Source organism: Phaseolus vulgaris, chromosome 7 (assembly GCF_000499845.2).
Source record: "Phaseolus vulgaris cultivar G19833 chromosome 7, P. vulgaris v2.0, whole genome shotgun sequence".
Taxonomy (NCBI): Eukaryota; Viridiplantae; Streptophyta; class Magnoliopsida; order Fabales; family Fabaceae; genus Phaseolus; species Phaseolus vulgaris.
Window position 1 is genome coordinate 33,518,962 of NC_023753.2, and position 15,441 is coordinate 33,534,402.

The 15,441-nt window shown below is 29.1% G+C and overlaps 2 protein-coding genes and 1 long non-coding RNA gene across 9 annotated transcripts; 2 read left to right on the top strand and 1 right to left on the bottom strand.

The window, feature by feature from the left end:
- Nucleotides 1-3,789: 3,789 nt before the first annotated feature.
- Nucleotides 3,790-6,715, bottom strand: LOC137830191 (uncharacterized). Of its 4 annotated transcripts, none has more exons than XM_068637372.1 (4): nt 6,427-6,715; nt 5,662-6,226; nt 4,114-4,230; nt 3,790-3,980 (listed from the first exon to the last, which is right to left on the bottom strand). In XM_068637372.1, the coding sequence occupies exons 2-4, from the start codon at nt 6,224-6,226 to the stop codon at nt 3,964-3,966; spliced, it is 699 nt and encodes a 232-aa protein (XP_068493473.1). In that variant the 5' UTR covers nt 6,427-6,715; the 3' UTR covers nt 3,790-3,963. The 4 variants fall into 4 exon arrangements, with proteins under 4 accessions (XP_068493473.1, XP_068493470.1, XP_068493474.1 ...); XM_068637369.1 differs by having other exon boundaries at nt 4,087-4,230; XM_068637373.1 differs by having other exon boundaries at nt 5,662-6,310; nt 6,427-6,550.
- A 2,680-nt stretch (nt 6,716-9,395) lies between these two features.
- Nucleotides 9,396-11,894, top strand: LOC137829411 (uncharacterized). The gene is made up of 2 exons (XM_068636213.1): nt 9,396-9,917; nt 11,631-11,894. Exons 1-2 carry the CDS (start codon nt 9,396-9,398, stop codon nt 11,892-11,894), a joined length of 786 nt encoding a protein of 261 aa, XP_068492314.1.
- Nucleotides 11,895-12,979: 1,085 nt separating this feature from the next.
- On the top strand, nt 12,980-14,867 carry LOC137830193 (uncharacterized). 4 transcript variants are annotated; one of them, XR_011084167.1, is made up of 3 exons: nt 12,980-13,366; nt 13,507-13,577; nt 14,006-14,867. It is a non-coding gene; the product is annotated as an uncharacterized lncRNA (long non-coding RNA). The 4 variants fall into 4 exon arrangements; XR_011084165.1 differs by having other exon boundaries at nt 12,997-13,366; nt 13,507-13,588; XR_011084164.1 differs by having other exon boundaries at nt 13,008-13,366; nt 13,510-13,588.
- The last annotated feature ends 574 nt before the right edge of the window (nt 14,868-15,441 follow it).

Sequence of the window (15,441 nt, forward strand, 5' to 3'; positions counted from 1 at the left end):
AAGATATTTCCGAATTTGGAAATAACTTTTTGAATTTTAAAAATATTTTTTAGTTTACATAATTTAAAATTAATTTAAATGTGTAAGTATCTTTTAAGATTAAGCAATTCAAAACTTGTTTTTATTTCAGATTATGTAATCTGCCATGGATCATTTCACTATAGATTGATTAATCTAAAATGTTTTTCTAAAGTAATGAACAATAAATTTTAAATTGTACAATCTAGAAGGTACATACACATTTCAATTAATTTCAAATTGTGTAATCTAATAAATATTTAGATGACACAATTCAAAATATAAACTACACTACACCAAAAATTATACAAAAACTAAAAACTCAGCACATCCCAACCACCTTACAACTTAATAGTAGAATAACTAACACCCTCGCCTTCACCAATATTTTCACGCACCAATACCACTCACTTCCATAACCAAAACTTCATACATTTTAATTTTTTTAAATGAAGGACATTCTTGAAATACAAAAACTTTTAGAAATAAGTGACAAGAACATATAGAATATAGATGTGTAAGAAGAAGCAACCTTTTAATATGATCAAGTGACCTGTTCCCCGCATCGAGGCACTTGACCAATTTCACTTTAAATAAGTTGCTATTTACACTCTCCTTATTACTAGTACACTCCTATTTCATTTTCTTGAAATGACCAGAAAATGCACGAAGAAGCTAACCTCTATTTGACCATGAATATGATTATAATCCATAGATGTGCGTGTGACTTGACATAAAAATGGGGAGCTTTTCCGCAAATGCAGTTTTTTAGTATTTTTTTTGTATAAGTATTTCTCAAAATAAATAAATATTTTTTTCCTAAACTAAAATGAATTTATGTACAAGTTTATTATTGTACTAACTCAATCAGAGGATATACAAAAGTACAAACTAACAAACAAGTTTTTGTTTGTTACAAACTCATGCTACATGGCTTCTAGTAAGCTAAAACCAGACACTGTTAAGTTGTAGGCATTGATTTGATTATTTGGCATTCACACAATCAATGACAGTTGTTCGAGTACATCTATAAATGCAGTCTGGTCAAATAAGTTGTAGCATAGTATATGGTTCCATTCGCACGTGTTCACTAATTTTCTTTACCAGTCTAATAATAATCAAATTGAAATTTATAGTACGGATTTGGGAGTAACTCATAGCCCTAATTAATGTGCTTATTTGACCCTCTTAATTGAAAGAAAAAAAAAAAAGAGAGTGAAAAATGATATTGTTTGCATTGAGGGAGAAAGTGAAAAGTGAAAAGTGAAAAGAAAATTTATAGTAGATTTGATTGATGAAATAAAATAAATTTGACTTTATATTAATATATATTTAGAGAATAATTTAAAAAATAAATTTTTAAAAATAATTTAATATAAATCCATTTTGAAAATATAAATTAAAGTTAAAATAAAATTTAAATAAAAATTATTATAAAACCTTAATAAATAAAAAATAAAATTTTAAAACAAAATTATATTAAAATAAATCATCAAAATTTAATTAGTTTTATTTTATTATTATTTTAATATTATTATTTTATTTATTTAACATAAAACATATATTAAAATATTAAAATATTAAATTTGTTATATTTTATTAATTATTTTAATATTTTTATTTGATTATAAATTAATTATTTATTATTTTAAAATAAAAAAGTAGTTACATTTTATTTATCTATAATAGATTAACTTTATCTGTTTAATTGATTATAAACTATAAAAAATCAAACTTTCTTTACATGTGATGATGGAGTTTGAGATGAACTTTTTTTTTTTTTAATTTAACGTCTTATATTTTGAACTTTAATCGCTTTTCTTTGATCCATAACTTCCCCTCGCTTGAAACAAATATAGAGTAAAAAGGAAACGTGAAATAAGATATGATGAAGGAAAGAAGAGAGTTAAAGTCTTCATAAAATATAAAAGCATGGATAACAAAAGATGCATTTCTTTAAATTTGGACTGTTATTTTTTTTATCAACAACTATCAATAATTCACACTATTCTTCATTAAGGTAATATCTCACCTGCCGATAAAAAAAAAAGGTAATATCTCACTTTAGGAAAGAAGAAATCTGTGAAGTCGACCATTTAAGAATAATCTATATTCTCACCTGCTATGCCCTCTCCCTACATATACATACTTGTGAAAACATTGATACAGTAAATTGACAAAAAAGTTTTCATAGCAATTTTTAAATTTACAAAAAAACAATTTAAAAAATCACCTATATATCGTGGCATTCAATTTTCTCTAAAATCTTGTAGACGAAACTACAGGAAAAATGTCATTTTACCTAAAATCTAATTAAATCTACACATAAATTTTTGGGTGTTATCACTCGATAATAATTTGTTGATATTATAATTATTTAAACTAAGTCAAGGAATATTCAACTCGAGCAAGGAAAAGATAATAGGGAGAGTTTAATGAGATTATAAAGAAATTGAAGAATGAGTTGTTAGAATGAAGTGAAAAGAAAAAGCTTATATAGATCACAAGTTAGATAGAAGATCTAGTTTATAAATAGAGATTGGATATAGTATTTTAGAGTATGGAAAATTAGACATTACATCAAATTTTCTAATGCCAAAATGAAAAATAAAATAAAATAAGATAAGAGTTGTATTAACTTTCGTAAAGGCGAAAATATTTACAATTCAGAACGACGGTATATATATCATAATTGAATTTTCATTAACATCAATGATAATTATGAACAAAACGACTTATTCAAAGACTTTTTATTACTAAACGGTCATTTATAAGTCATAAATGGTCATCATACAATTAATCCAAGAATTGCTAAGATTTATAAATACTAACTTTCCATGAAATACAATTTATCTTATTTTATACTCTTAACTCAATACTTTGAATATATATTACCGTCATTATGTCCTTACTTAAGTATTGGATAGTCTTTTTCAAATGAAAGAGTGTTCATGTGTTAGTTTATCAATCTTTTGTATAAACTCTCTGCACTAATAAACTTCTTTCTATCTTCCTGTTAACTATTTACAATTATTTATCTCTTTTGTATAATCTCTTTTCACTATTCAAGTTCTTTGTATGTTCTTGCTAACTATTTGCAGTTATTTATCTCTTATTCTTATATTCCGAATTTTATGTTGTTGAATGTTCATTTTAGAACTTCTCTTTCAATTTCAAAATTCTTTCACCTTTTTTTTAATAGCGTCTATATTTACGCTTTTGAAATTAACTCTTATTTAAAGCAAGTATCCTATATCATTTTCTTGAAAATGCTTACGTTCTTTACTTTATGTTACTTGAAATTTTATGATATGATAGTACTTAATTTCTTTTTTCGTTAACATTTTCATTTGCATCTGGTAAAGTATTTTCAAGTTTAAAACTTTCTTTCTGAAAAAAACTTTTGGTAAGTAGTTCATGCAATCTATTAGTTTAATCGAGGTTCTAAACTTAATGAAAAAAAAGAACCCTTAAAGATGTGAAAGTTTTATTTATGAAAGTCAGATTCTTGTTAAATTAAAAATGTGTGGTTCTAGCTTCAACTATTGTATTGAGTTTTATTATTTTGCATAAGGTTATTTTACTACTAATTACACCTTCAAGTTCATCACAGTAGAAAACCTTAGCTTGTTGGTCTACATAAATAAATAAAAGTTCAGAATTGGTATTTGTTATAATAAAATAAATTTAAAATATGTATTTTTCTCGTAAAATAGTAGGATAAATCAGCGGTGTCATCGTTAGCAAGGTGAACTGAAAAACTCAACTACATAATCCATAAGCAGGACTTTTTTTTATTAACATTACCAACCAAGTCACACTATACAGAAAACTTGACAAATGGCTAAGATTCCTAATGGCTGTACAAGAACACATACATAATCCAAACTAGCAAAGAATAGACTAAACCACATTGAAAGGGAAAGAACCTTCAAAATTTGCACATCATCTTTCTTGCAGAACTGCAACAATATAAGACAGTAGTAGAACTATCAAATTGCTGCAATTTACGTTAGTGAGAATAAAATTTTACTTCAATCATACTGTTGCTGGAAAAAAAATACATACATGAATAGTGAGAGCCAGGTACATCACCTTCATTCGTGTTGAAGTCCGAGGGAAGGTGAACGGAAATCAAGCCTTCATCTGCCCCAAATGCAGCCTCAGGGGAATCCATTACCCCAACAGAAGCACTACTCACAGATCTCATTCCTGCATGCAAAGTTTAATCAACATGAGTATTCCCTAAATAGCAGTCTTTCAAATAAGATAATCCAAAATACTAGTCTAAAGTTAGATATGTAAGACACCAGACAGCCTAGAGTTTGAAGATAAACTGTAACTCTTTGTTAGAAGGCATGGATAAAGCCAAGAAAGCAAGACAGGTTTTATAAGATAAACACCATGTAATGAATGGCAACTTTAGATATAGTTGCGTGTGAATAAATATGAATAGGGGCAGCTTAGTATTATTTAATATTATGCAAAAAAGTTTGGCCCTTACTAGGTAAAAAGAAAAGAACCTCAACACAAGCTAATAAAAGGAATGAGACATTTTCAAAACATATTGAAAAACTATTAAAAACTCCTTAACTCAAAAGGTTAGTTTACAATGTCTCAAGATGTTCAATTCATACTCAAGACGGCAGATCATAGGTCTATCTAACTCCCTCCCTATCATAATTACTCACAGTTTATGTTTGGATTCAGTGTTCTTATAATTTAATGCATATCCAGTAGCACAAAATTCATTATGTATAATATGAAATGATAATTTTGTATCAGGATACAGCCTCGAAGTTGTGTATATGTATAGTATCATTGGCAAACCTGAAAAAGAATAAGACCATTAAAGCAGAGATGAGACTAATGTGGATACATGCATGCATTATGCAAAATACCACTCATAAATTTTGTCAATTCAGAGTAAGTATTTGATTTCAAAATAGAGTTTACCGTTTGTTACTATGATGAATGAGAGGTAAAAGAAAAAAATACAGGGAAACAACAAAAGTCAATCAGACCCCAATGATATGCCTATATCTTGGTGATAATAAAATTACATTCTAAGCTTCTCATTTAAGACAAATCTTAGCTGTAAAGAGTCAGAAAACCATTTATTTTGTCAAAAGCCGTTGATGTAAATCAACTAATTACTGAAATAAAATGTTTGGAGACATTGTAAGACATCGTGAGAGGTAAGTACAAGAAAAGAGCAGGAGAAAAAGATGGGTGTGAAGTGTATATTAAACTGAGTTACAAGTTTTGGACATAATGAACTCAAGCGAATGTACAATGAGGGCAACTATGCTTCAAAATTGTGTACAGAACAAATGCTTCTCTCTATTATCGTTTTTAAATCACCAATTTAGTATCAGCGGGGATAGAATATAATTATTCTTTTCAAGTTTGTAAGTAAGTGGCTACATATATACATGGCAAGACAGTAATTTGAGATTTTGGGGGTTGTTGTGCTAGTTAACACTAAGTGTGTGTTTGAAGAATCATATTTACATTCAAAACAACATACATACCAAATCTTATTGAGATATCCTTAAAACAACATCCTAGAAAGAAATCAAAATCAAAACGTGCACTAATCGCACTTGGGAAACAAAACCAATAGAAGAAATTAATATTTACCATGGAGTATTATGACAAGGAAGAAGAGAACAGTGATGACCATGGCAGAAAGACTGGTATAACTTGATGATGACGACGACTTGTTTGCTTTCATCTTTCTCACTGCTTTCATTTTCTTAACCCTTGCGCGCTTTCTCAGGGCAAGCTCAGCAAGTTCCTTGACAAACTTCTGATCACCAGCATCAAGAGAAGGACCGGTAGGAGGCAGGGGTGGCTTTGGAGGCTTTTTGGGGTACAAGGGCCTAATCTTTTGTTTGGCATGATTACCATTTACATTAGACAATTGCTGTTGAACAACACCCCTATCCACAAACAATTCTAAATTATTTTCATCTATAATCACAACATCTCCAGATTTTGCAGAATTTCTAAATGACTCAATCTCAGTTTTACCCTTATCTGTTCCATCAATGTTTGGAACCCCATCATTCCCTTCCCAACCCAAAACACCCTTTGATTCTTTGTCACCAACACAACGATCCTTGCCTACATCCTCTTCGCTAGTGTTCCCACCACTTTCAAGGTCAAATGCAACGTCTTTCTCTCTTGGGATAGTATGGCTCATCTGGGGTGAATCAGTTTCATTAACAAGGAGTTTCAATTTAAAAAAACCCAGCTCCCAATCACCCCAAATATGAAAATTTCAATCCTAAAGCATGAACGTTATAGTCAAAACAATGATTCAAAAATTAAGACGAAATAGAAAAACGAAAAATGGAAAATCGAAAATAAATAGAATATCATGAAAAAATAAGAGGGATGTACCTTGTGTCAAAGGGTAGAACCCTAGAAACATTCCTAACTAGGAATCTGTCAAAGCCAGCAGGCGCACTCATACACAAACATGACATTTTTTTAAAACAAATAAAAAGACAACAACAACAATTTAAGGTTTTTCTTTCTCTTTTAATAATGGCCAGTGATTTCTCTATCTTTCTTTTTACTTATTTTTGAAATAAATCTATTTTGATGCTTTTAATGAAATCCAACATCAACTTATTTGTTTGGAATAGAGTCATAAGACATGCTCTGTCCTCCCAATGCACACTCCCACAAGAAGACACCACGAGGATTTCCAACTTATAGATCAATTATTATCCACTCGTGTATTTTTTTTAAAGAAAGGTTAGCGCAGTAAGTAATGGCTATTATATTCTATATATATAAATAAAAAGTATGAATTATTTAAGATGCATTCATTTTATTAATTTATTTCAAAAATAATATTTTATTTTTAATTGACATTCTTTAAAAATTAATATTAACTTTGATCACAAAAGATCATTATAATCCGATTAACTCAATAACTCATCCTAATCCATTCATCTATTATGATGTTATTAATATTTTATAATATCCAGATCAAAACAAATGTATGCATTTATAATAATAATTAATACTTCAATCATAAAAAATTATGTCTTATTTGAACATTATTTACTAAAGTTGAAGATCTAAATCACGACAATAGTGTGAATAGACGACTCTTCTCAATTCGTGTAAGAATATTAAATAAAGACTATATTAAATATAATATTGCATTTAAATTTACTTTTTAGTTTTGTGAATATATAATTTTGATTTCTATACAAAATTAATTATAAATTTTATAGTTAAAAATTTAAGATTATTTTTTTTATTTCACTGTCATATATAATTTAATTATTAATTAACTTTGATGTGTGAGGATAACATGTATTAAAGTTTATTAGTAAACTTTATTAGTAATATAGTATTATTCATGTAAACTTTTCTGTTAGTAATTAAATCACATATTAAGGAATTAAACATGCTTAATTTTAAAGAAATACATGAACAAATTTATCATAGAAATTTTAAGAATCAAAATAACACATTCACAAAATTATAGAGAACATTAGATTTTATTTATTTTTTTGCTATAATTTTATTACATATTCTTATATGCCATTTTATGATTTATTTTATAATTTTGTCTGCTTTATAAAAACTTTAAACAAAAATCATTATATTTAATATTTTGCTTTATTTTTAATAAGTAGGATTTATCTATAGGTTATAACTATTGAAAATTCTTTGCCTTTTAATCCATTTAAAAATAATAATAAGAGTGAATCTCTTTGTCTACTTGTATGTACTTTTAAAAGTTTAGACCTTTTGAAATTAATACAAAATTGAATTAGAGATTATCATCCACTTAAAAATAAATAAATAAATATTACAGAGTTTAGATTTATCTTAGTAGTCAATTTAATTAATATACACATAATATAACTTAATGAGCTTAACTGTAGTTAGAATAAAATATGGATTTTGTATACTTTATTTGACAAAATAATCCTTCGCTATACTTTACTTATCTTCTAATCGATTCATATGGGTATGAGACCTGAAAATTAAGGAAGACAAAAAAAATATTACTAAAAATATAAAACTATTTAAATATTAATGAGACTTGAAGTACATATTAAAAGGGAAATTTTCATAGAGAAAAAAATAAATATAAAAATATTTGTTTTTTACCCTTTCTTTTATAATCATAATATTTTACCGTCTCTATTCTCTATACCTCTAATTTATATATAATCACTAGTTATTTTAAATCTATTCTTATTATATTTAAAAGATTAAGGTTGTGTTTAAATTGAAGAGTACAAATATGATTATTTGAGGGAGTGATTGTGTGAAAATTTGATAGAATTTTGTGAATAAAGTTACATTGTTTAGATTGAGGTATGTTAAGGTGGATTTGTGTGAGAAGTTTATTGAATCTTGTGAGTGATGTGATGATTGTGAGGATATTTTTATTTTTTGTAAAGGTGTAAAATGTAATATTACAAATTTACTCTTGTTTTTAAAAAAATAGAATAATCAAATATTAAGTACTTTTGTGTAAATTTGTACGAATTAAAATTATTAGTAGTATAACCTTATATAGTTTAATAATTAATTTCTATAAAAAATACGAATTACTTGACAAAAAATAATTTACATGTAAAATTTTGAATACATATAAAAATTGTCAATTGTTATATAAAAGTAAATAATTTAAATATTCATAAATTTAAAAATTGTAATTAGAAATTATTTTGTATTAAATGTAAATAATATTATTATATTTATAATAATAATTATTATATAATTTGTTTATTATAAATAAGTATATTTTTGTATTATATTTTATTTTATTATTATTAATAATTATTATTTTATTTTATTAAGATATTTGTGTTAATTAATTTTATTTAATAAACTAAATTCAGAAATAATCACATCACTTTTTATTTGTTTCTCTTCATTTTTAGGAATAAAATATTTATTAGGAGATATTATATTTATTATTCACAATTATATTCTCTAGTTCTCTTCTTCACAAAACTCAACCCAGATAACTATATTTTAAAAGATATAAGGTAGAACACTTATATATTTAAACAGACAAAAACTCTAAATTATTTATTTAAATATTTATTAATTTTGTAACAAAAATATCTTTATCAATTACAGATATTCTAGAAAATAGGGATGGAAGGAGAAATTATAGATGATTAATAACAAGAAAAATGTCAGCATTAGAGTTATTTTGAACCTTTGGAATACCTAATTTATGAGATGGATACCCTTGCGCTTCCCCATCAAATCCACTCATTAGATTGTATAGGAATTGGAAAGTCACACGACGAACATATCTTGTAGCTATATATAGCTGTAGCATTTTCTCTTTTTTTTCCTAAGTCACGTTGCAGTTCAGATTTATGGATTCTGTTCATTGTTTTGATCTGCAAGGAGTGCAAATTAACACCCATGTCACCAAGAAGAAGAGTACGATCCTTGAGGTTCTAGAATCATTTTTGCATTCCGCAGATTCGGAGCAAGTGAAAGTTATTGGGATCGATATGGAGTGGCATCACACAAATGATGATTTGAAAAAAACCAAATGTGCCACCTTGAATCTTTGTGATGGAAACACATGTCTTATTATCCAGCTGCTGCATATGGATTCCATTCCCAAGTCTCTGTTTAATTTTCTTCATTTGCCGGATTATAGTTTCGTGGGTATTGGCATCAGAGATGATTTGTATCAGTTGGAGGTTGAGTATGGGATCAGGTGCAGAAATGCAGTGGAACTAGGGCCTTTAGCTGCCAGTGTCATGAAGATGCCTCGTTTGAGTGGTTGTGGCATCGATGAACTAACCGTCGCGGTTAATAAACTCGATCTTCGAAAACACAGACCCTTAACTGCTCTGTTTAAGGATTGGGGTCAATGTGCACTTGGCGTAAAATTAGCTAAGCTAGCCACCACTAATGTTTACTCTTTTTATAAAGTTGGGAGCAGATTGCTTGAGCGTTGTGAAAGCTTATGAATAAGCTTGTAGGTATCTGGTATTAAAATTGTTTGATTATGTTTGTTGCTTTGAAGTTTATGTTTTGTGGAATTATGTGTATTAGGAGATACTTCTCCTGTGTTATTTTTAATTTTCTTCACTAAAAGCAATTTGTGTTTCTGTTGTCTCCTTCCTCTAATAACTAGCGGTAATTGTTGCTAACATTGTGGATTATTGGTATGCCTTTAAAATGAATATATGGATTGTTGGATTTGAATTCTTCTATTATTTATTTATCATTTTTATAGAATCTTGTATATTTTGATTTGCTTGTTGTAGTTTACCGTTTTTTAATTGGGTTTTATACTTTTAGTAAGATTAGATTAGATACATAATTTCTTTATTGCATAATCAGAGTTTAAGGTCATATCTTATTTGAAGCCTAATTTTGTTCAAAACAAAATAAAAAACTAATTGTACTATTTTTAGGTTTTACGTCTTTTTTTATGATTTTCATCTTTCCATATTTTTCTAATACATTTTACGTAATCATTATCAAATAACACTAATTGAATTTTGCACATATCATTTGTCAAAATGAGATTTTTTTTTCTAAATTTTGATTTTACTTCTTGTGATGTCAGTTTGGTTTCTAAAATTAAAATTCAAATTAGGAATCAGTTCAATATTAATTTGATAATTAAATATAAATTTGATTAAATTGTTAGTGAACTATTATTTGGAATTGTTTGGTTATTTTGTATTTAATGATCGATTTGTCTTAATATTTTGGAGTTACGCTTTTGAAATTTAATTTAATTTTTATTTTACAATTTATGTTTTGTGTTTTTAAACCCCTAATTCTTCAAATTTTATTTGCCATTGAGAATCGATTTGGATTGTGTTTTATATTCAAAATTTAGATAAATTTTAGTTATTTTTTTCCACCTAGTGGGTTGATCAGTTATCTTGGGTATGCAGGTAGGGGGTGCCATAAGAGATGGGCATTCTAGGTTGGAGTGGTTGACAAACTGAGAAATAGATTAAGCAGGTAGAAAAAGTAGGTTCTTGTCAATGGCAAGGAGGATCTGCCTGATTAAGTCGGTATTTTCCTCTATTTCGTTGTTTTATATGTACTTATTCAAAATACCCTCTGCGGTGGCAAATGAGTTAGTGAGATTACAAAGAGATTTTTTATGGGATGGGGATATGATGGAAGAAAGGTTGCCTTGGCTTCTTGGAAAAAGGTGTGTGAACCACGTGAGACCGGTGGTCTTGGTATCATTGACTTAGGATTTTTAATTTGGCGCTGCTTGGTACATGGATTTGGCGATTGGGATCTGATAAGGGTGGTTTGTGGAAAGAGATTCTTAACTCTAAGTACGGGGGTGAAGAGTTTTGAGAAAGGGAGGGAAAAATAGTAAGGACTCTCTTTGGTGGAGAGATTTGAAGGAGGTTTGGAGTCTGGAGGGTTGGGGTCGGAATTTTGAAGATGCTATCAAGTGCTTTGAAGAGTGTTTTCCTGAGGTTGTTCTCCCTGAGTTTGTCAAAAGAATCTAAGGTGGTCGAGCTTGGGGCGTAGAATAATGGGTTTAGGGTTTGGACTTTCGCCTGGAAAAGAGTCTTTTTGAATGGGAAAAGCAATTGGAGTGTCTACTTTCATAGGTAGTCCAAGGTGTGTGTTTTGACTTGGAAAATGAGGATAGTTGGGTTTGGAAGGATGGGGAAGCGTTATCATATATGGTTAAATCTACCTATAATCGTCTTAGGAGGGGTCAAGAAGAGGTGAATGTCATCGTGTTTAAACAGCTTTGGAGATGTAAAGCCCTGCCTTTTGCACTTGTTACTGCTTGGAGGGTGTTGGAAAATAAATTAGCTACTAGGATTAACTTGGAAAAGCGTGGGATTGCAGTTGAAAGTCTTGTGTAGTCTTTGTACGGTGGAGGTGAAATCAAATAGCCATTTTTTTTTCGAGTGTAGATTTGTTTGGCTAGTGTGGAGTTGTTGTTTTGCATGGCTTGGAGTGCAATTTGTGTCCCATAATGATCCACTGCTAAATTTTTCTCAGTTTAGATTGTGTAATGCGTCTGCTTCAGTAAATGAGATGTGGGGAGTGATTTGGACTGCAATGGTAAGTGAGTTGTGGAAGCAAAGAAACAATGAAATCTTTAAAGGGAGAGTTGTTGATGGTTTAGAAGTGGTTGTCTTGGTTCAAGTGAAGGCTTGGTCTTAGACTACGTCCAAGTCTCTCTCTGATTTTTTCTCCTTTTTCGATTGGTGTCTCGAACCTTTGATCTGTATGATGAAGGTTTCTGATATATTTTTTAGCTTAGGTGCATGTTTTTAGTGTGTTTACTTTTGTGTTAAGTTAGGGGTGTTTTGTTATCCTAGACGTCCGGTGGTGCGAGTTTTAGGTTGGAGTGTCTTAGGTCTTTTATTATGTATAAGGATTGGACCACCCCTGAAGTGGTTCACATTTATTTATATTTTATTATCGATAAAAAAATTAAAAAAATAATATATATTAAATATATATTTTATAATTATTATATAAAATAAATATTATATTTTTATATTATTAATTCATTCATGTTCATATTTATATTTATATAATAAATACCAAAATCTAAACAACATCACGTTTTTCTCTAAAATCATTTCAAATTCACTCTCACAAATCTTCTTCTCAATACAAACACACCCGTTAAGTGGAAAGAGATAGATAAATAAATTTTGAACACCAAATTTATCCATACTAAATTTCATCAAGCTAAATAATTTTTTAAAATTAAAATTAAAAAGTAATAAAGTTTTAAAAATTAAAAATTAAATTAAATTAGAAAATTAAAATATAAATCCAGAATTGTTCTATTTCTTATTATAAAATTTTAAAATTATAAAAAATATTTTAGATTCTTTAGCATTTATTTTATTTGTATTTTTGTTTGCTCAATCCATTTTGTTTTCAACTTAAATAAAACATAAAAGTTCAAAAAATTAAAACAAAATCAAAATGATTTTCTCTCTCACCTCTCACGTCTTATGTATGAAAAGAATATTATTTATTAAGTACGACTTCTTTTGTTCGTGATGTGTTTCTGTACCAATCTTTACTGGTTAAAATTTCTTTATATAACTTTTCAATAATTATTATAAAAATTCAAACTTAGATTGTGATTTGTAATTGGTTGAAAGAGTAACTCAATCTTTTATAACAGAAATGAACCTCAATTTTTTTTTGTAAGGCGGATTTTCTTAGTCTTCCCAGCACTCAATTAACCTTTATGATTTTTTAGAATCGGAACAGCCAAGCAAGCAAATAGTTCAATTTGTGCAGAGAGCATCACAAAAAAGGGTTTGCTAATCGTGCCTCGTCCTTGCCCGAATTCCTACCTCTCCAGGTACAAGCAATTCTAAAGATTATCCAATAGTTTTTGCAATTTTGCCAGTGATGGTTAAATCATCATCATCATAATAGTTATAGGTATTGAATCCTTTTTCTAATTAATCATATCTAACACACTTTTCTCATCTTCTCAAGAAGAGTGGTTGGTGGTTGGTAATCGACATGGAAGTAACGGCAATCAATCATCGTTGTCAATTGAATTTCTGGTATGGAAGAGGTGAAGTGACGTCTTTTAGCCGATACTTTTACTTATTCAACTCTTATATGCATGTATGTTCATTCTCACTCTTTAGTCATAATTCATAACAGCCCTCAATTTCTGCATATCAGTGACTTTGAGCTTTCCCAAATCGTTCAATTGCTGCTTCAAATTTAGAATTTTTTTTCATTATTTGATGGGGTGGCATAATTTAGGACCAGTTCCGACTACTTTAAAATGTTTGAAGTAAATTATCTATTTTGACAATTTTCTAGTTTATTTCACCTTCTTTAATTTGCATCAGCATTAGTGTTTTTTTCTGGTGACGTTTTTCGAAGTTGCCTACTCAGCCTCAAAGCAATTCTTATAAGTACTGTTACATCCGTGAAGCTTGTGGCAGCGAAGTAATGTTTTAACCCTTTTTGTTTGTGCTAGGTTTCTGCAGGTTTAGTGTGTGATGATTATTACTCTTTTAAGTCTGTGCGGTGGGAGAAGCCTTGTATGATGTAGAGGAAAGAGTGACAGAAATAGCAGCGATGAGCATAAGGGTCATAGCTGGTCTCATTCACACTTGTCATCTTATTTCTCTCAACAAAAATGCTCAAAGACAACGGGTACACTCTCAAAACAGTTCCACTGACACACTCAATTATATATAAGACATCAGCTAGCTTCTTATCCTCTTTAATCTGAGATTCTTTCTAATCAAGGTTTTAAATTGCAGCAACAATGAGTTCACGGTGAGTCCAAAAACCTTGAGGCTATAGATCGGTTTTTGAAACCATGTTTCTAGTTGGTCGATCATCGTTTCAGAAGTGTAGTGTAGTCCCATTGAATTTCGTCTTGCTTTATCTCCTAATTATGAATAAATTTAGTTGTCTTTCAATGACATGTGCTTGCTATAGTATCATTTCTTTAAATTTGCACAAATATGACAATCTTCCTGTGCATTCTGATGCCATATTCCTATTTCAATAATTCTACTTTACAGATCTTCTGCAAGAGTAACCAAAACAGGGTTTATTCTGTCAACTTTGTGTATTGGTAGTATCGTACATTCAAAACCATCGGTGATTCCCCTCCTCTCTTTTCCTCCCCCCTCCCTGGGTAGACAATTATATTCTGGCTTCTTCCAATGAATTATTTTGGTTACTTTGTACTTTTGCAAGGCATTGAGGATGGTTAGGCTCTAACCATTTCTTGCACTTGCACATGCCAAGTTTGGCTCCTTGAAACTTGATCATACTGTGACAGTTAATTTTTTAAACTATAAACTAATTTACTCATGTTTATTTAACAGAGTGACCTGTATTTGGTGCTAAATGTTATTTGTTCACAGTCTGTTACTTCATTTAACGTGATGCAATTATGCAGGAACAAATCATGTTAATAGGCTGTCAGAAAGTAGTCCTATTGTTCGGCAGGTTTAATTATGTTAATCTTGGTCGCCTGAATTACCAGATTGTTAAAAGTTATTATCATTGAGACTTTTAAAATTGCTTCAGATTTTATCTTCTAATGTTTCTTGTGGTTCTTTTTGTTTGATATCAAAATTTATCTTTAAGATTCTTCATACGGCTTAAAAGAAGACTCCTAACATCCGCCTCTCTCTGACAGAAAAACTATTCAAATGTTATTCACTTTTAACTAGCATGTTGCAATGCTATTAGTCTTGATAACTAATTCAAACTAATAAAAAATAAGTGTAAGTTACATAACCAACATGATACGCTAGGGTATTGTACAAACGCGCCCTTACTTGTATCATAAGCTACTGATATTTGGTTATTTAGGGTATAACTCCTCTCAAGTAATTAAGTACAGTTGAGAGTAAGAAAGAGAAGAACTACCCATTGTTAATTTAGTTTTAA

Excerpts from the sequence above, each read along its gene's own strand:
- LOC137830191 (XM_068637369.1), bottom strand. The coding sequence starts at position 6,226 with ATGAGCCATACTATCCCAAGAGAGAAAGACGTTGCATTTGACCTTGAA. Across the intron at positions 4,231-5,661 it reads CCTTGTCATAATACTCCATG|GAATGAGATCTGTGAGTAGT; the intron begins GTAAATATTAAT and ends CTTTGCATGCAG.
- LOC137829411 (XM_068636213.1), top strand. The coding sequence starts at position 9,396 with ATGGATTCTGTTCATTGTTTTGATCTGCAAGGAGTGCAAATTAACACC. Across the intron at positions 9,918-11,630 it reads GGGGTCAATGTGCACTTGGC|GTAGTCCAAGGTGTGTGTTT; the intron begins GTAAAATTAGCT and ends CTACTTTCATAG.